Source organism: Bos indicus, chromosome 2 (genome assembly GCF_029378745.1).
Source record: "Bos indicus isolate NIAB-ARS_2022 breed Sahiwal x Tharparkar chromosome 2, NIAB-ARS_B.indTharparkar_mat_pri_1.0, whole genome shotgun sequence".
Taxonomy (NCBI): Eukaryota; Metazoa; Chordata; class Mammalia; order Artiodactyla; family Bovidae; genus Bos; species Bos indicus.
Genome location: NC_091761.1, coordinates 104164926 through 104186302, shown reverse-complemented (window position 1 = coordinate 104186302; position 21377 = coordinate 104164926). Strand labels below are relative to the sequence as shown.

Sequence of the window (21377 nt, the reverse complement as noted above, 5' to 3'; positions counted from 1 at the left end):
ATGTCAGAGGCTGGGCCAAAATAGCCTCTTTCCTTCATGAGAACATCACCATAACTCTGCTTAAAATGGGTATTCCCCTTCCTTCCCTGCTGCAGGCCAAAGTAATGTGATGACTCAAAGGCTTAAATAAAAAGAGGAATGGGCCGGCCCTTAGCCGTGACTGCCCAAAGACAGCTTCCTGTTGGTAAGAAACTAATGCCACCATTTGATCAGAGTAAGTTGTGATGCTGTTAGAGGATCAGACAATGGATGAGACTTCCTGGGGAAGACGGAGAAGCCCACCAGTGGCCATGCTATTGTTCTGGATGAGATAACTTCACGAGGGCCGCATCCTCACCACTGTACCAGATCAGGAAGGCACATGCGTAATACACATGCAAGACCAGTAAGACCAAAAAAGAAATAATACACCAATCAGAAAACGACTCTTTATAAACAAGTATGGGGTCTAAACTATCCCTTATAACTGTGTGCACTCATTCTGCAAGAAATCAGGTGATTCACTTCTGTGTAACTTGCAGGGACCACCGCCAGAACTTCCAGGTCTGCTTGAGCGACCTCCTCCAGGCTGCTGTGTTTAGAACTCTCGGCATCACAGTGATGGCAGCGCTCACAGTTCTCCACACATCCATGAGCTATATCAACTCCAGCTGTAAACAGGAACAACACATTTAGGAAGGGAGCAGACCAGCTTCAGAGCACTGCTTCTCTGGGGAGGGGACCATAAGCAACAATGGTTCTGCTCACTGGTGACAGCACGGACTTGCACACTTACTCACCACTAACTATTTTAGGGGGTTTCCCTGTTGGCTCAGTGGTAAAGAGCCTGCCTGCCAATGCAGGAGACATGTATTTGATCCCTGGGTTGGGAAGATCCCTTGGAGAAGGAAATGGCAATCCACGCCAGAATTCTTGCCTGAGAAATTCCATGGACAGAGGAGCCTGGAGGCCTATAGTTCATGAGATTGCAAACAGTCACACACGACTGAGTGACTAGACAGCAAACAAACAATAAACTATTTCAGGAGCTAAATTCGAAGCACCTCTTTTTATTTCAATACTAAGAACTTCTCCACAAAAAGCCTGAAAGTTTTTACTGGACTGCGGTCATGTGAGGCTTAAAGGCAGGAAGTCCCCACACATGAAAGATGGATATAAGAGCCAACACTCGACCCAGCCTTCCAGGCATCCAGACATGGTGTGATAAGGTCCAGAAATCCCCAAATGCCCATCAGTCTATTTTGTTTACATTAAGCCCATTGAGAACATTTAAGAATGAGGCTTTTTAAATGCTGTTTTTATTTGTCAAACCACACAGATTGCACACTGTATTGCTTATTTTGGTGGAGAGCAATTTCAGTAAATTATGACATTTTGCTGCTAAAGGAACAGCCTTCCCAGCTCTTTTTCAGTCCTTCAAGGAGAGGATTAAACTGAATGAACAATAAATTTAAAGAACCAAAGAGCACAGGACTGTCTATTATGAAATTACTTATCTGATTACATTTATAATGGCGATAAATAATAATAGTGTTGAGAGCTACTGGTGTGTCAGAAACTAAAACACAAATAAGTCCATGATAAGCAGGCTTGGTGGCTGTATTTACAGCTCAGTCAAGTTTAAGTAGGAGAACACCTGGTATACATTAAAAGTACTTACCAAGTCGTCCACGTCCCCACCCTCCTCAAAGGCGGCCGCTGAGTCTGCATTTGCATTTTCTTTGGGGGCCAGAAACTGTGAACAGAAAGTCAGGGATGATACCACAAGCACAGTTTTGCCTCCTTTGATGGAGGAACACATGCAAATGGCCCCAAAGAAGCACCATCTTGATGTACGCCCCTTCCTTTGGTTCTGGATGACAGGACCCCTGTGAGGTTGAACAGTCCACTAACTAGTCACGGAGAAAGTTCCTGGGAAGAGGGAGGAGACGATGTGGCTCTCCAAGGCAGCGAGCATGTGGAGGGGCCTGCATCAGGCCCCAAGGACACCAGGTATCCCCATTTCTGCTTCCACAGTGGGTATGTGGGCTCATTAGGGTCAAGAAAAGAACCAAACACCCCAAACTAGTATGACTCAGTCTCTCTCTCTTTTTTTTTAACAAAAGCAAACTTTACTGAGGTGTAATTGGCATACAATAAATCTCAGTCTCTTTTGAAGGGAGCATTAAGGGTCAAGTGTCTGGACTTAAAAGATTATAAGCATCTACTCAATTCCACTGAGGACAAAAGAGGTAAAAGGAAGGACTTCTTCTAGGAGATGTGAAACACAAAAATGGGTGGGTTTGTTCAATTCTTTTTCTGGCAATCTTTAAACGTGTGTTATAAATTGTTTGAAAACAGGAAGGTGGATGAGAACACTTCCAGTGTACGCTTCTGTTTAGCATCAGTATTCTAGACCTGGAACTTCTACAAGGCAGATATGCAGAAAATCAAAGGGCCCTGAACTGAAGTCTGCAAGGATCGAGGAGTGCAACTCAGATTTTCAAAAGGGAGTGAGTGCCCATGAAGACTATCTGAACATTCTTGCCCTCCAAAGACAGCAGTGGCGACTCTTGTCCTTCAAGGCGTGTGATAACTGAATCGAAGACCTAGGTTTTATCAATTTCTTGTCCATCCTAACACCAGAGCTGATCTTCTTGTAGGATAAGTACTTAGCATGGTGGCAGAGACCAGTCTGTGGGAGGGAGGGTTTTTAAAAGGGGAGGTGGAAGTGTGGTAGGCCTCTCCCAGTTAGCATCCCTCAGGGTGGGTGTGCATGGAGCTGGTGGGCGGTAAACAAGCCTTCCAGCCCACTTCACTCCTGTGGTAGCTCCACCCAAGCGGGAAAGGTGTGTTCATGTATACACTTTCTCGACATGAAAGCAGAGCAAGAACTGCTTTCCCTGTATTTTCTGTAATTTTTATGGTGCCGTGGACACAATCAAGGCCTCTGAAACCTAAGAATTATACATAGATTAAAAGGTCAGGAAGCAACAGTTAGAACTGGACATGGAACAACAGACTGGTTCCAAATAGGAAAAGGAGTACGTCAAGGCTGTACATTGTCACCGTGCTTATTTAACTTATATGCAGAGTACATCATGAGAAACGCTGGGCTAGAAGAAGCACAAGCTGGAATCAAGACTGCCGGGAGAAATACCAATAACCTCAGATGTGTAGATAATACCACCCTTATGGCAGAAAGTGAAGAGGAACTAAAAAGCCTCTTGATGAAAGTGAAAGAGGACAGTGAAAAAGTTGGATTAAAGCTCAACATTCAGAAAACGAAGATCATGGCATCCAGTCCCATCACTTCGTGGGAAATAGATGGGGAAACAGTGGCTGACTTTATTTTTCTGGGCTCCAAAATCACTGCAGATGGTGATTGCAGCCATGAAATTAAAAGACGCTTACTCCTTGGAAGGAAAGTTATGACCAACCTAGACAGCATATTAAAAAGCAGAGACATTACTTTCCCAACAAAGGTCCATCTAGTCAAGGCTATGGTTTTTCCTGTGGTCATGTATGGATGTGAGAGTTGGACTGTGAAGAAGGCTGAGCGCCGAAGAATTGATGCTTTTGAACTGTGGTGTTAGAGAAGACTCTTGAGAGTCCCTTGGACTGCAAGGAGATCCAACCAGTCCATTCTGAAGGAGATCAGTCCTGGGTGTTCATTGGAAGGACTGATGCTGAAGCTGAAACTCCAATACTTTGGTCACTTCATGCAAAGAGTTGACTCACTGGAAAAGACCCCACTGCTGGGCGTACACACTGAGGAAACCAGAATTGAAAGAGACACGTGTACCCCAATGTTCATCGCAGCACTGTTTATAATAGCCAGGACATGGAAGCAACCTAGATGTCTATCAGCAGATGAATGGATAAGAAAGCTATGGTACATATACACAATGGAGTATTACTCAGCCATTAAAAAGAATACATTTGAATCAGTTCTAATGAGGTGGATGAAACTGGAGCCTATTATACAGAGTGAAGTAAGCCAGAAAGAAAAACACCAATACAGTATACTAACGCATATGTATGGAATTTGGAAAGATGGTAACAATAACCCTTTATACGAGACAGCAAAAGAGACACTGATGTATAGAACAGTCTTTTGGACTCTGTGGGAGAGGGAGAGGGTGAGATGATTTGGGAGAATGGCATTGAAATACGTATAATATCATTTATGAAACGAGTCGCCAGTCCGGGTTCGATGCATGATACTGGATGCTTGGGGCTGGTGCACTGGGACGAGCCAGAGGGATGGTATGGGGAGGGAGGAGGGTTCAGGATGGGGAAGACGTGTATACCTGTGGCGGATTCATTTAGATATTTGGCAAAACCAATACAATATTGTAAAGTTTAAAAATAAAATTAAAAAAAAAAAAAAAAAAGACCCTGATGTTGGGAGGGATTGGGGGCAGGAGGGGAAGGGGACGACAGAGGATGAGATGGCTGGATGGCATCACTGACTCGATGGACATGAGTTTGGATAAACTCTGGGAGTTGGTGATGGACAGGGAGGCCTGGCGTGCTGCGATTCATGGGGTCGCAGAGAGTCGGACACAACTAAGCGTCTAAACTGAACTGAACTGATGTCTCCTTACACCACAGACCAAAGCCACAGTTAAAATACAAGGCTGTATACAACAAGTCTCAGGAAGCAAGCTCTGTGTGTCCTTTAATTCCTTGTGTACTGAAACTTACTCACGTGGGTGAGAAGGGCAAGAGGAAGGCAGCACGTGCAGAGTTGGGCGAGGCTGCGTTAGTGCCAGGATGTGGCTATGACAGTCTGTTTTTGACTCATCCTCCCTCCTGGACTTTTTCCCCCTCAGTCAAAACCACCTCATCAATCACTGACTTCAATTCTGATTGAGAGATTAAGGAGTTCACTTTTCTCTAAGGACATGTATATACCTTTCTATAGCCCTTTGCTGACTATGAACTGGACTGTGGTCAGTGCTGGAAATCAATCTGTGGTTTAGGAGACAGAAGATGCTAGCAGTGGAGGCACAGCCTGGAACAGAACAGAACTGATTCATATCATCAATTCTACTTATTTATTCGGGTTGATTATAAATAAAGATACCTGAGAGTCACATAGAGATAAATGAGTCAGCAATCCACATGTGCATCTGCAGCTGGTTTACATCTAAAGGTCAGACTCTGCTCCTGGATTCCCAAATTAATCTTTATTTATGATTCTAATTATCTTCAATATTAAAAACGTTATGGGGAGGGAGGAGGGAGGAGGGTTCAGGATGGGGAACACATGTATACCTGTGGTGGATTCATTTTGATATTTGGCAAAACTAATACAATTATGTAAAGTTTAAAAATAAAATAAAATTAAAAAAAAAAAAAAAAAAAAACAAAGAGCGATTTTTATTTTGCTCCTCTCCTACTATCATTAACCCCCAGGTGATCTTCCCTACATCAAGAACATCAGCCTGAAAGATAAAGACGTATCCTTTAGGTGAGAAAAGAATAAAAAAGAAGAGCTGTGTCTTACCAGAAGCCTCTGGGGGCTACAAGTGACTGGTACCTTCAAACACAAACTCTGTGGTCTTAATCGTTTTGTAGTCTGCTATATCTCGTATTACCCCCTTAGAAACCTGACCCATAGTAGGTACGCATTGATGAATCTTGGAGAAGGAAATGGCAACCCACTCCAGTCTTCTTGCCTGGAGAATCCCATGGCAGAGGAGCCTGGCAGGCTACAGTTCATGGGAACACAAGAGTCGAACACGACTTAGTGACTAAACCATTGATGAATCTAGAAAATCCCTAATGCTTTTTGGCACACAGTCTCTAAAAGCTCCAATTCCTATTCCCATCCCACCTGCAAAGCCCCTTTCACACTGCAATTACAGGATAAATTCAGATAGGACTGTCTGCACAATATGACCATAGTATATACCATTAAACATAAATGACACGTCTCTGAGATGAGGCCAAATTCCAGGAAGAAAGGAACGGCGGCAAATAAACTCCTTTCCATCAAGTGCTAAACATCTGGAGCTGATTTCCTGACAGATCTACTTTACATTACTACTTAAGCAATTTACAGCTAAGAGCAGGCTGCCATCCATTATCCTTCCCACAGCCCCAGGCAAAGCTGATCTCTTCCACTTATCACTCCTCACCATCAGAGTTTTTAACTACAAGTAATTTCCAGGCTGTGCATGACAGGGAAGCTCGAGATACAGCAGAGAATTCAACGACTGGCCTGTTTTCTCAATAAAAGCAACAGATTCTCTGAATGCAGCCACAAGGGGCACGAGTCAACAGTTGACTTTTCTTATGTTCTTTCTCTCTGCAATATGCTGAAAAAAGAGGACAAATAGAAAAAAAAACCACTTGTGTGACACAGTCCTCCATCCTCATCATGTATTTGCGGTTACCAAGAAAGAAACTTCTTACTTGGAGATCTTTATGAGATGGATAAACCACTACTTCTCAGGTACACTGAAATACCATCCACAAGCAGAGAAACTGCATCAATCACTTCTACCAGAAGCTTCCAGTCCTATTCCTCCGTAAGACTAAAAACTAAAAATCAGCTTGTCCTAAGGCCCCTGCTGCTGCTGCTGCTGCTGCTAAGTCGCTTCAGTCGTGTCCGACTCTGTGCGACCACATAGAAGGCCTTTAGCAATCCCCAAATTGAAAACACATGGCTTCCATCGGGTTGATTCCAACACCAAGGTCTAGATATACAATAGCATCACGAAGAATGAAAATCTGTTTGCATGTATTTTGTTTAAAATGACACATACTTAGGTTTCATTAATGCTATTTTCATGCTTTATAGGGAATACAGTTCAGGAGAGAAATCTGCAAACCAGTGTGGGGGAAAAGAACCATATAATACAGGCACTGTCTGTTCCCAGTAACCCTGGGTAAGCCACTTGACCTTTCTATAACTGCTGCTGCTGCCGCCAAGTTGCTTCAGTCGTGTCCGACTCTGTGCGACCCCATAGACAGCAACCCACCAGGCTCCCCCGTCCCTGGACTCTCCAGGCAAGAACACTGGAGTGGGTTGCCATTTCCTTCTCCAATGCATGAAAGTGAAAAGTGAAAGTGAAGTCGCTCAGTGGTGTCCGACTCTTAGTGACCCCATGGACTGAGTACTGGAGTGGGTTGCCATTCCCTTCTCCGTCTATACTAGCTCTCCTCAAAAAAAAAATAGGAATACTACTACTGACCTCATTTATCTCTTGGAGTTGCACTGCTTCTCAGATGAAATAAAAGATACAAAAAAAGGCCTTGTGGAATTGTAGATTTTATGTTCCAATTCCTAGGAATACACTCAATATATGTTTACCAAATGACATACACAACAATACCCGTAGCATTTTTATTCCCAGTTGCCAGTGTTTAGAAACAACCAATGTCCGTCATTAGGAGAATGGATGAAAAAATTGTGGTATAACCACAAAAGAGAATACTACATAGCTGTAATAATGAATGAACAACTTTAACATCATGGATGAGTCATAAAAGGCACGATTCCAATTATATGAAGGTTGAGCTAGGCAAACTACTCTCAAGTGACAGATGTCAGAATACTGGGCAGGGTATCAGGGATCCTTCTGAGGTTTTGGAAATGCTCTGTATTTTTATCTGGGCAGTGGGCACCCAGATATATGACTATGTAAGAATTTGCAGTGTTCATATTTGAGATTTGTGCTTTTACTGTATGTTCTAGCTCAATAAAAAATTTATTTTTTTTCAATAAAAAATTTAAAATCATATCTTAAAAATATCAAGCTCTAAACAAATATAAAGTAACAATGTGACCTTTTAACTACTGCTTTTCTTGTACTAACATATAGAACTTCACTAGGGATTTAAGGCAGACAAGGAAGACAAGAACAAAGGAAAATGTCATGGGGTCCAACAGCGGCCAGCAGTCAGAGACAACTGTTCTCAAGAAATGATCCTTAATTCTAATCTTATAATCTTTCACAATGCTTTGGGGATCTTTTTTGGAAGAGGCAGCATGAGAATCTTTTATGTACACGTGGCTGGTGGCATTCTATGGTGGAGGCATAAAAACGCATAGAGTCCAGAGTCTGGACTCTAACCAATTCTGCTGGCCATGAACTTGTGACACTGAGAAAGTCAACTTCACCTCTCTAGACTGCCTCTGGAAAATGACCAGATCACTAAGCTTTGAGCATCTATGAAGCTAAGATGGAAAAATCAATAAATGTCAACAGCAATACAGAAGGCCAGATTAGGCAACTATAAGGAAAACAAGTGCTAACGTGATGCCTTTTCCCCCGTAAGAGTTTGTATCAAATGATTATTTAGACAAATCTCAACCTTGGAATCCTGTGAGAAACAATATTCCAAAGCCACAGGAATAAATTCTCTTTCCTCTCTGTGCTCTTAATATGGAGTAAAAAGAATGGAGGGCTGGGGCTCAGTCCTACCACTGGGTTCCTGGCCAGTGACACTGCGAGACTGTAAGCACATCGTTTTATGTCTCAGCCCTAAGTTTCTTCATGTGTATATAAAATAAGGAGTTTGGACCAGATCAGGATTTTTCAGGTTCTGTTCCCTGAGGGCTCTTCTAAGTTCTCAGAGCATGGGTAACCCCAAATTTCCACTCCCACTATCCATCAAGGGAGAAGTATCACCCTTCTGTGTTTTATGTATCAGGCTTCCTTTTAAGCTTTCAGTTTTAAAAATAAAAACTCAGCTAGATCATCATTAGGATTCCTTCCAGGTGAATAAAATTCTATACAACTTAAGCCAATATCCTCTGCCTTAGTTAAGAATCTGACTTGTTTAATCCTTTTAGCCCAGGGCTTCCCATCATTCTTTGTTGTCAGGGGCTCTACCTACTAGGAGTCAGTGGCATGCCCCCTGCTGTAACCACCTGGAATGTCTCTGGACAATGCTAATATCTCCTGGGGTATAAAATCACTCCTGGCTGAGAACCACTGTTTTAACCGTAACACAGGTTAGTAGGAAAAAATTTAAAAAAAATTTTTTTTATAAAGATGACAAACTTTGAATGAAGAATCAGCCTTTCTTGACCTTTTACAAGTCCAGGTCTCTCATGGACCATGGATGGTTCCCTGGTCCTGGATTGTGATGCTCCTGGAATGTGGCAGGATAAACAGGCACAACTCCTACCCACCACAGAGCCAAGCCCTGTGAATGAGATGACAAAGCGTGCACAGGAGCTACAAAGTCCTCTCCATGTTGTCGCCAATGGCAAGACTTCATCTTTTTATGGCTGAGTAGTATTCCGTGGGGTATGTATACCACGTCTTCTTTACTCATTCATCATCAATGGACACTTAGGTGTTTGTTTTTTTTCCGATCTTTGTTATCATAAATAATGCTGTGGTGAACACCAAGGTGTATATATCTTTTTGAAATATGGTCCTTGAGAGGATTATGCTAAGTGAAATAAGTCAGATGAAGAAAGATAAACAATGTACGATTTCACCAAAACCAGAACAAATGAAGAAACCAAATGAAACAAAAATAAACCCATAGATACAGAGAACAGACTAGTAGTTACCAGAAGGGAAGGCATGACAGGAGGGTGAAATGGGTAAAGACGGTCAACTGTATGGGATGAATGGAAATCAAACTTTTGGTGGTGAGCGTGTAGTGTACACAGAAGTTGAACTATAATGCTGTACACAGAAATTTACTAATGGTATAAAGCAATGTGAACTCAATAAAAAGAAACAAAATAAAACTGGAGGAAAAATACATATACAAACATCAAACATTAATGGCATGTCTAACTGACTACCAGAAAACAGAAAAAGTGAAAGAATTCACGAGTGGGAAACAGGAGTTATATTTATACCTAGGCTTCAAAATCAAACAGAGGTATCAGTTAGCGAAAGGAAAAGTGACTGTCTAAGCTTATGTCAAGGCTATGGTTTTTCCTGTGGTCATGTATGGATGTGAGAGTTGGACTGTGAAGAAGGCTGAGCACCGAAGAATTGATGCTTTTGAACTGTGATGTTGGAGAAGACTCTTGAGAGTCCCTTGGACTGCAAGGAGATCCAACCAGTCCATTCTGAAGGAGCTCAGCCCTGGGATTTCTTCGGAAGGAAAAATGCTAAAGCTGAAACTCCAACCTCTGGCCACCTCATGTGAAGAGCTGACTCATTGGAAAAGACTCTGATGCTGGGAGGGATTGGGGGCAGGAGGAGAAGGGGACGACAGAGGATGAGATGGCTGGATGGCATCACTGACTCGATGGACATAGGTCTGGGTGAACTCCGGGAGTTGGTGATGGACAGGGAGGCCTGGCGTGCCGCGATTCATGGGGTCGCAAAGAGTCAGACACAACTGAGTGACTGAACTGAACTGAACTGAAGCTTATGTCATGAGAGAACTTTCTAATTCTACAGCAAGAATGACTTACCTATATTCTCAAAGAATCATAAAATCCACACATTTCTAGAATATATCAGAGGGAAACAGCTGTCCTTAAGATGGGCAAGTGTAAAGTCATGATTTAATTTTCATTTAAAATGGGCATCCCTGAATAATAATTCCTTTCAAATCATCATTTAACAGCAATAATGTGACAGTGTGCCAACTTTAAATAACATGGTCAATATCTTGAAATAATTTTAATGGACTATGAGGATTATTCTTCAATGTCTGAATACAGCCAAGTTTCTGTAATTGATTCTTTGGGAAGTGACCAAACATAACAGTTGCTTTGAAGAAAATGTAGATGAGTATCTTATTGTGTGGTCAAAACTGATTATACTTCCATAACTTGGCTAAGAGAAAAAGCTGAAGCATGTCTCTCCTATTAAAACCACAAGGAATCAACTTCCTTGAGCCAGAATTGTACTAATTCTCCCCATTATCATCGTATGTACCTTCTCCCTTCCACAATTCTCTCCAAAAATCAACAGGTGCCATTAAAAATTAAAAAAACTTTTTTTAACATAGAGGACTAAGTTTTTATTCTGGAAAAAAAAGGGGGGGGCTCGTGTGATACCGAAGCAGACACAAAAGCATAATCTTACAGGTCAGACATGACAGAGTGTGTGCCGAGAGTCAGTCACAACAGCAAGCTTCACTCTGCTATGTTGACCAGGCTTTCTCTCTGTTCAAACACAGTGATGTTTTCGGACTTGTCTTAACCAACTGAAATCAGTTCTGTTGATATTAGAATCATGTAAGGACACCCACCCGTATCTAGTCTTCACTGAAATTCTTCTCTGCAGCTTCATTACCAGACATTAAAATTCCTGATGGTTATGCTCTGTGCTCTTTAATTCCAAAGGTGATATTACATTTGCAACAAAGACTAAGGCCCAGACACACTCGCAGGAAGCACATTATCCCTTCTTAGCTTTCTTCCTTTTCTCGTGTTCTGGCCTCACTTAACTCTGACACCTTCGGTTAAGAGGTACTGCTTAGGGGAAAAGACTGCCTTTTCAGGTCAGGGCTTTCCGCTTCCTCCCAAAACTGTAACGTACTCAGCTCTCAGCTGGATGACAGATTTTTTTGAATGCAATAATGATTAAAATGAAACTATCTGCCTTATTTTACCTGTTTACCAAAAGCTGATTGATAAGCCTTCACTCTACATGATTTTACGTGTCACCTTAACTCTTCTATGGTGCCCAGCTGTTATGGCAAACACTAAATGTTGCTGTTAAGGTACATTATGAATGTGACTAACATTTACAATCAGCTGACTAAGTAAAGAAGGTTACCCTCAATAATGTTGGTAAGCCTGATCCAATCAGTTGAAGGAATTATGCCCCTGGAATGTAATACAGAAATCCTGCCTTAATTTCCAGCTTGCTGGCCTGCTCTATAAATTCCACATTTGCCAGCCCCTACAACTGTGTGAGCCAGTTCCTTAAAATGAATCAATCCCCCCTCCACACCCTCCCCCCACACAGTACTGGTTCTCTCTGCAGAGCCCTGAATGACACACCCTAGTTCCAGGGGGAAGTATTATCACGCCATTGCATAAAATAACAAATCCAGTTAAAGGGCACTCTGAAGCCCACAGTACTCAGTCTTGACTGTGGCAGCAGTGGGTACAGACATCACAGAACTTTCTCTGAGACAACCGTCAGCATCTTGAAGAATGCTTTTTAAATTCTGAGATCTTACTTCCTGAGAGCAGGGGCCATATCTGTTCTTTAACAAAATGCTTTTGCCAGGCAGAGTGCTTAATAAAAAGTCTTGTATATTCTAATTTCTTTGCCAAACAATATCATGTTTTTTGCCAAATGTGTTTTCTGAACTGAAATTCAAGATTTTTAAACTTTGGCCTGCGTTTAGCCCATAGATGAACATCTCTGGCCTTGTTTCCGCTATTCCCTTAGATTCCTGTTCATGAGTCCCTGACCAAGCTCTCCCTTACCGGGCAGTTAATTTTTGAGTCTCCAATGCTTCCTTCTGCTACCCTGTAAGCAACTGAGTCTCTAGAGGGCGGGGGTGCTGTTTTATCGTTCAGTACAGTGCCCAGCAAACATACTGTAGCCCAGCAAACATAACTGACGGCTGCCATGTGTTGTACTAGCAAGGCTGGGTCAACCACCGACTGTAAATAACACTGGATGTTATGAACCATATACTTCTGAGCTACTCAATTTAATTTCATTGAAATTTCATCACAAATACGCAGTATAATGAAGAAGAACTGAGCTGAACAGCTGTATGTTTTTGACTCACAACTGAATCAGATGTAATGCTCATCCTCCACACAGGAAGACACCAAGTATGTTGACCATTTGCATCAATATGAAGTCTTTTTTTGTTGTTAAAAATAACTCCCTGGTGACTAATGTGTGGCCTGGGTGGGGATCACTGGGCTAGATGGATTTCCTAGCCTTAACCAGGGTCTACTATGGATCACAAACTCTAGAGGTACTGAAGTGCAACTGTAGGTGAGTTCTAGAAACATTATCGTAGTTTATGGCAAACTGAATGAGATTACAATTTCTCCTATGAGGATGCTGCAGCTGAAGCAATTTGCCTGTTGGTTGAGTAAAGAACAGTACAGTAATCTAGTTACCCCTAGAATTTTACTTCTTCAAGGAAGAATGAGCACCAAGAAAATAATCTCCACCACAATAATTCATCTAAAGGCAGGGAGTTAGCCCGCAATACCTTTTTGGCTTCCTCAGTGGTGACAGAGCTTCCAGGGGCTTCATCTTTGGTGATCAGAGTAACTCCATCTATAAAGTAATTCACAGAGGAAAATTCAAGTACAGAGACTTAAGCCCAATCCCACCTTCCTTTCCACCACACCTCCTCCCAGCTTTGCATGGGAGATTTTTGGAATTATTAATATAAAGGTGCTCTTCTCTATAGGAAATATAAAGCTTTATGAAAGATGCTGAACTCTCATCATTTTTTCCATCTTCCATCGCCCTTTCTCCTATGTTTGCTTATAGAAAATGAAAGCCACATCACAAATGTTACCTGTTGTGTGAAGTCTTTCTTGATTCAATCTCTCCCTTAGAACTCTTCAGATCACTTTGTTTATCCCTTTGAAATAGCTCTCACCATACTGTATCCTGTATGACTGTAAATATTTTATCCCTCCTAACAGATTATACTTTCTCTAGGGCAGGGATTACATTTTATTCATTCTTCTATTTCCCTCAGTGTATGTCATAGCAGGAGCTCAGTAAATAAATGCAAATTGAGTAACTATGCTTTGGTCCAAACCCATTAGGTACCAGATACGGGAATCTGTAGACTTTCTGACTTCTAGCAGTGTGACCAGCTATTGATGGAATGGCAGAAAGCTAAGGTCAGAAGGAAACACGCTCTTACAAAGATCTTGCCTATCATTTAGCCTAGAGTGTTGAGTTGAACTCAGTGAGAGCAAATTAAGGATGGAAAATCTACCCTTTAGTTTTCTCTTCTTAAGATTTTCTTCTGTCTCAAGTGGTTAATGCACAAAACGTTCTCAGAAAAGCACATGCATTTAACATCCATTTGTACCTAGAAATGGCACAAGGTCATGTGTATTCTCTCAACAGGATGGAGATATATATATATATATATATGTATATATATGTATCTATCTTGTGTATGTCCTTCAAATTTCTTTTCAGCAAGCAATATACCGGAGGCATTCAATAGCTAACAAAACCAAACTCTTTCATCTACTGGCTCGACAGCAGAGACACAAAAGTGATTTGAGTAAGCCCAATTCACCACCTATTCTAATTGCTTTTGCTCCCCAGTGTAGAAGTTAAAGGGCTGAAAAATTAACTGTCAGGGAAATGGTTGTCTGTGTGATGAAAAACTGCCTGTTAGAAGCTGGAGAGATGGGCATGTGACTCCTTTTTTTTACAGAGTTTGCAAAGAAGGACAGGTTGAAACTAATTTGGGGGCTCTACTTCAAGTACGAAGTTTTGTACTTTGCAACATCATTGTTTTCATAATATGTACTTTTAATAGGTAATATCTTGTGTTTCAGTTCTGAAAGAAAATCAAGCCAGGTTAAAGGAAATGGGCAAAGGGCATGATGGAAATCAAACAACAAGCCTAAAAGTGAAAGAATGTTTGTTGCCCTGTTTCTATGTTTAATTTGCATTAGTCACTGTGAATAAGTGAGTGGCTTTGGTGCATGAAGACACTGGTTGGCTAATATAAAATGCCCAAGAACATGGCAATGAAAGATGGAGGAAGCAAAATGTGGGGGAGATTAACGAAAGTGCTATGGATCCAGCAGGACTTACAGGTCTAAGAATCTGAGACAGGGATCAATGACTGCCTATACAGCTTCTTCGGTCATCAAACAGAAAGGCACAGTCATGAAAGGGCCACACTACACAAAGAGTTTAAGATGGGACTTATATGTTTACTTATTATTTATCACTTTGTAGTTCTGCTTATTAATCAAGATTTTCAGTTCACCAAATACTGAGCATTTCCCAAATCCACATGGAAAAATCCACATGGGACGTCATCAGGTCCTCACATAACACATCACACAATATAATTTATATTTAGAACTTATACTTGGAAAATATAGCATAACTATTTTAAGAAAAAGACAAAAGACACCTTACCATGGACGACAATTTCCCAGAAATGATTTAGTTGTTTAACTTCCACTTTGTCTCGAAGGGCTTTCAGGAAATTGTTAAAGCGCTGCTCTTCTGAAAACTGCAAGAGCGTGTCGGGGTAGGGAAGGTGGCAGGTCAGAGCTCATACAGAAACATAATTCACCCCAAAGCATTTTATACACACACACATACACACACACACACACACACACATATACACACACACAAATCCACCATATTTAATTATTAAACACACATAAAATGTTCTTCTTTGGTAAATTTCAGCTTCGTTTGCTAGGAGTTGTAAATCTTTCCATCTGTTGAAGGCACAGAAATTTCCATAGCTACCCAGGTTTTTTTGTGGCCTGGTACTTTGTTCTTTTAGGTTTTAATATAGACAAATTCAAACAAAAACAGAGCAATTTAGTGGATGCTGTGCACCCATCACCTTTGTAACATCTATACCCTCACTTTCTCCCACGACTCTTGGGTTGTTTTTAAGCAAATTTCAACCATATTAGCTCATCTATAAATATGCAATATCTAAAATATAGACTTAAAAAATTCACAAAAAATTAATTATAAGAGTAATAACCAGTCAGTATTCACATATTCCCAACTTTCTTTTTATATTTTTAGTTTAAAAAAGGTCATTAAGATTGACTAATATGTCTCTAAGGCCTCTTTGGCTCCTCTCGCACCTTTCTCTCTTTCTTTTTTGGAGTCCAATGACCTGGTGGTTTAAAGGACACGCGGTGGCGACAGTGCACGGAAGTGTTCTCAGATGCTCTCTCCGGGCAGCGGGGGGTGTGCGCACTAAAAAACACTTCCACTACCTTTTCAGCTAAGCAAATCTTTCTCCACCTGACTGAGTCATCTTTAGTCTTATATTGACTCCATTTGGCCAAAAGTTGATATTTGATAAAATTGATATTGATCTGTAGGGCATTTGGTTTATCTACTTCTGAATCTTTCATCCCATTCTAATTTTAACAATATTTTTATTTTCTTATCACTCTTTGTAACTACCTAAACAATTCAAGAAGTAATTTGGTCATTCATCAATCCTCTCAATAATTATCTAACTGTATTTTCTCCATCCATTTCCTTAAAATAGTTAGCCAAACAGAATCCAATAGAAGAGAAATTTGGTTGGCTCACTAAGTAGAAATCATAAAGCCAGGGCTATAGTGTAACAAAAAGCTAACTTCGAGGGATACAACATCCCAGTCACCCACCCATCTTTATTCTTCCTCAGAAATGACAGCAATAGTAACATGAGCTAGTCATTTCTACTCCTCTTGGCATATGTTGCTCTTCACAGTAAGGATGATCATTTTCAAAGCCCAGGCTTATCTGTGGGGTGCTGTATGTCTCTCCCCTGTGATGGTGGCCAACTGTTTAGGAAGAGGACACAGGATAGAGTTACCTGAATGGCTTCTTCCCTGAAGGCTTTGATGCAGTCCATGCTTTTCATGAAATACAGTGTTTCGTTAGTATCCAAAAACTGCTCGATGTGATTTATTAGCTGGTGACTCGCTAGAACATAAGACAATACATTTATTTTCCTCAATCTGAGTGACGCTTGTTAGAGAGAATGGATGCTCCTGTGTGCCTGTAAGTAGTGTGTTTTTATGGATCAAGAGCCTCCCTTGTGGTCTGTTTGCACAAAAGCCATTCTTCTTTTAAGGGGGTGGATGGGAAGGAAAGATGAAATGCAGAATGCTGATTTCAAAAGTCCACATTTAAAAGGTTTGGGTAATACTGACATTTGTCAAGAAATAAAATTTCTTAAGTGCTTAGAATTATAGCTAAATATTTCTTTTGGAATTTCAAACATTAAGCTGTTATTGCTTTTTATTTACCCCCCAAAATTTAGGGACCATTTGGGTATCTCAAAAGCGCATTTCCTGATAACATCATAAAAAACATATCTTCTATTTCCTCCCCTAATTCCACTCAGGATAAATGTCAAATAGTGTCAGACAAAGAAAAATAATCAGCCAGGGACACTCCACCCTCTTCCAATCACAGATCACATTAGAAAAGACCAGCCCTCAACTTAATTTAGTAATATCCCTATAGAATGGAAAATCATTGCTACTTATCTTCTGCCCTCAGTTGAATCTCAAGAGTCTCTAAGGTACTCAGCACTCTACGAAGCCATGGATACTTAACAAATGATAATGGTCAGCAAGCAACGTCATAAGTGATACAGAAAGAGGAAATGCATTAATAACGTTACGGTTTCCAAGGTGGGCTGCAATTTGAGACTGCCTCATAAACAAAACATTCTTCATTTAAAAAAGCAGAGGAAATTAAAACATAAAGTCATCAGGGAACTTAAAGTGGTTAAGCAGGTCAAAACAGACTTATGATCTGTGCAGAAGAACAAACCAAGGAGACAGGCACAAGTCATGACCTAAAGGCTCATTCTTACTTGTTTCCTGAAACTGCTCGCTAGCCGGCTGTTCAGCAATTTGTGCTGAATGGTCAAGGTGTTCTAAGAGTGCACATGTGCCATTGTTATGGCCTCATCTGAGCTTTCCTATAGTCACGAATGTGTGCCTGCAGTACTAATGAAAACGACTTTCAAGGCTTCCCTGTAAAGGCTAAAGGCCGCCAGCTGAATCACAGTGACTGGAGCACTGCTCAATACCTTATGAAAGGCATGAAATGCAGAGCCATCAACTTATTTGCCAAGGATCCTATAGCATGTGGAAAGGATTCAAAAACTGGATGAAGTATTTCCTAATACAATAATTTTGCAGCAAGTGAAAACATCCTGGGAACCATTTCATCTTTTCTACCAAATAGGAGATTATGATCTCCATCACAACGAACTACTTAACCAACTTGAGGGATTAAAGAAAACACTTTTCTGAAATTTCAGAAATCTTTACCCATGTATCCTATAGCAGTGAATTAACATCCAACTATGATTCAAAGCAGAGAAGGAATGTTTGGATAGGACTTTTGAAACAAAGTTTTAAATAATACAACCCTGATCAGTAAGCAGAGCAGAAAACTATCAACAAGAAGCTGAGACCAACAGAAGCTATCTCCTTCTTTTAGCCTGGAAAGGGAAAGTAAGAGAAATGTTTGATATTTCCACTCAAGCAGCCTGCTTTCTCAGATAGTCTGACAGCAAGTTCACTCAGCGTTTCCTATCTGGGCACAAATGAGAATTTTTAAAGGCCAAGGGCAATAATCCCAGAGACATCACATTTCTCATTTCTTTTGAAAGGTGAATGAGGAAATCTCTGCAAGTTATAATGTAAAGCTGTAATATTTCTCTTTGCTTGATACAGTGATTATTTTAATTTAGCCTAATACATATTTACTGTGTAACTGCAACATATAAGATGCTATACTATGTTCTATAGGAAACACAATGAAGTTGAAGATAAGATCCTTGCCGGTGGGGAGTTTACATGCTAATAGAGAATATAACACATATACATAAAAATAGTAACAGAGGTCAACATGAAGAGCTGAGTGGTACAGAAATATATCAACTAATCTGAATTTTAAAAACTCTTTGGTGATTATAAGAAAGATTTGTGAATTAACTTGGCTTTTTTGCTGGGCAATGAAGGAAAAGTAGAATTTGGCTATCAGACAGCCAAAAAACAGAATGAGCAAAAGTATAAAGCAGAGAGGTGGGAAAGCACGGGGTGTATGTGGAGGAAAGGACACGGTCCAGCGCGTGGAGTCCATGGCCAGGAGTAGCGAAGAAAGAGGAGGAGAGGTGGAAGGGAAGGGCGTCCCAAGGAGAGTGAACAGTGTGCATGAGGAGCTGGGGCAGGACAGATAAAGTACAGGAAAAAAAGGGTTCAAGACCAAGCCTTTAAGGAACCTCAGGATTCAGAGGCTGTACAGAGGAAAGGCTGCTGATAAAGAAGGCCAAGAAGGGATGGTTAGGGAGGCAGGAGAGAGTCAGGAGGGTATGGCACCACAGATACTAAGAGAAGAAATTATCTGAAGATAAGAATTGTCTACTGTGTTATAAAGTGCTACATACATAATATTACACATTATTATTACATAAATTCTGCAAGGAAAAGAGTGTAATGAGCACAGAAGATAAAGGACTCTAAAACACAGCGTGTCCTTGGGCCTGGGAGCCCATGAAACAACTAGACAGTGCTGAATTGCTCTGCAAAACAGGCTCTGCACCCATCCTTATCTTGAATCTTGATGGCACACACACACACACACACACACACACACATCTTATAGAAAAAAAATAGAAAAAAATACTCAAAAGAAACTAAAATAAAGCAAATGTGAAAGCCAATAACCCACTTGCAATAATGATATGGATAAGAAAGAATACAAAGAGAAGGAAGTAGCAGTCTCAATTCTCAGTTTCCATTTAAGAATGACATCCTTACGTATCTGTGGGCCCATGTGGATTTAGTTTTCTTATTTACATGTTGGACTGTTCTGTTCTTTCCCCCAGAAGGTTCAGGAATGCAGGTAGATAAACATACCCAAACTTCAGACAAACCCAATGAATACACAGAACCAGACTCTTATCCTTCTCGGAACAATCAGTTATGTGGCCTGTGCATCTGGCCCCCTACCTAGACTATTTTGTGGTTCACTGATTATAATGAACCTTTTAACACCAGTGAATAGATGTGATGGACGATGCTCTAATATACTGAATATCAGAAAGGGATGTGGATGAGGGACTTCTTCTCTAAACTTTGGTGGCATTTCCCTGCCATTTTTAATAAATGTAAAAATGCAGAAGTGGCTGACAAAAGTAATCTAACTCCGGCTGGATTATGCTTTTGATGCCCCCTTCTCTCCTCCTCCTCATACAGGAAATGCTGAGGACTGGGGTGCTTTCCTCTGCTTCCACATCAATCACGGTATTCACGCTCAGTAAATCACAGCTCCAACTATAGTTCACGAAAATGCTTTTTCAGAATTACTCAGAGGCTCAATAATACTCATTAGCAGCTAATATAAAAAATGGCCACTGGAAGGGCCATCCATCTTAGGATAGTAGTCAAGCAAAGGCTGTCATTTATCTCAAGAAGTCTTCAAAATCAAGATGTCTATTCTGGATTTCAAACCTGTCTGTTCTGGATTTTGAGGTTTTTAATAGAGGCATTAATATGTTAATCTAGAATCTGACATGAGTACAGATCGTTGATACGCAAAATGAGTTTTCATACTTATAATACTTTAGTGTTATATTAAAATCTTATCAAGATTCAAAAGTGTTATGTAAGAGGAGAACGGTGGTGTTTTTTTGTTTTAATCTGAAATGTATGCTTTTTTTCTCTCTCCAGAAAACCTTCAACACCTTCCAAAAGTGAAAGGGATAGTTGCTCAGTCCTGTCTGACTCTTTGCGACCCCATGGACTGTAGCCCACCAGGCTCCCCATCCTGGAACTTTCCACACAAAAATATTGGAATGGATTGTCATTCCCTTCTCCAAGGGATCTTCCCAACCCAGCGATCAAATCTCAGTCTCCTGCATTGCAGGCAGAATCTTTATCATTTGAGCCACCAGGGAAGCCCCCCAAAGTTCTACAAAATGAATCATCCCTCTTCCTGCTGCTCAGTCATGACCGTCTGGGGCCATGTGCTTGCTGGTCTCTGACTTGACATTTACTTACTCTTCTCTTCTCTGCAAAGATGTTTCCAACAAAGTAAAAGGAAGTCATTTACTGAGGGGTTTTTTTCCCTCTATCCTACAGAGCCAAAAGAGCAGTAGTTCACTCAACCGTCACGTGTTATGTATAAGGGACTGGAAAGCTATCGCAAATGATTTTGCTGAACCCAGGCATCATTCAGGATGTTTCTCAATTTAATTCTTCTCGTGATCTCAATGCCCTTATGTGAATTTTAATTATTGAAGAGGTGCACATTTTACAGATGTCAGCAGTCAAATCATTTAAAAATGTTCAACAGTTTACATAGTCAATAATAATGGCATCTTTATTAAAGAAAATAAAGTGACAATAAAAAATCTAGCATTTAAATAAAAAAAGTATATGATCAGGTCAGTCATTAAGAGAATTAAAAGGAGTAACATCTTTCAGTAACAAATAAAAATCTAAGTGAGTAGTCCAGTTTATAGCCAATGAAATCCACATGTAAATTACTATCACTGTTTTTAAAGCAAAAAGTTAACAAGAAACATTTGCCTGGTAAGAAAACAAGTCTGTTTTAATACAGGGAACAAAAATCAGTCACAAAGAGGCTTCCCTGTGTCTCAAATAGGGTATAAACTGGCCATCGTGGGTAGAGGCTTTGTGCATTATCAGGCAAGGTCCAAAGAGAAGAACAGAAATCACTGAATATTTAACCAAGGAAGTTTAATGC

At 40.6% G+C, this 21377-nt stretch overlaps 1 protein-coding gene across 3 annotated transcripts in view; it reads right to left on the bottom strand.

Annotated features, from left to right (window-relative positions):
* Positions 1-414: 414 nt before the first annotated feature.
* XRCC5 (X-ray repair cross complementing 5) overlaps positions 415-21377 on the bottom strand; it is an 86761-nt gene continuing 65798 nt past the window's right edge. For all 3 annotated transcript variants that reach the window (XM_070771898.1, XM_070771908.1, XM_070771903.1), the window contains 5 exons: positions 16459-16568; positions 15033-15129; positions 13114-13181; positions 1661-1735; positions 415-650 (listed from right to left, as the gene is read on the bottom strand). In XM_070771898.1, coding sequence (XP_070627999.1) covers positions 636-650; positions 1661-1735; positions 13114-13181; positions 15033-15129; positions 16459-16568 — 365 coding nt within the window. In that variant the 3' untranslated portion in view covers positions 415-635. The remainder of the gene's footprint in view (positions 651-1660; positions 1736-13113; positions 13182-15032; positions 15130-16458; positions 16569-21377) is intronic.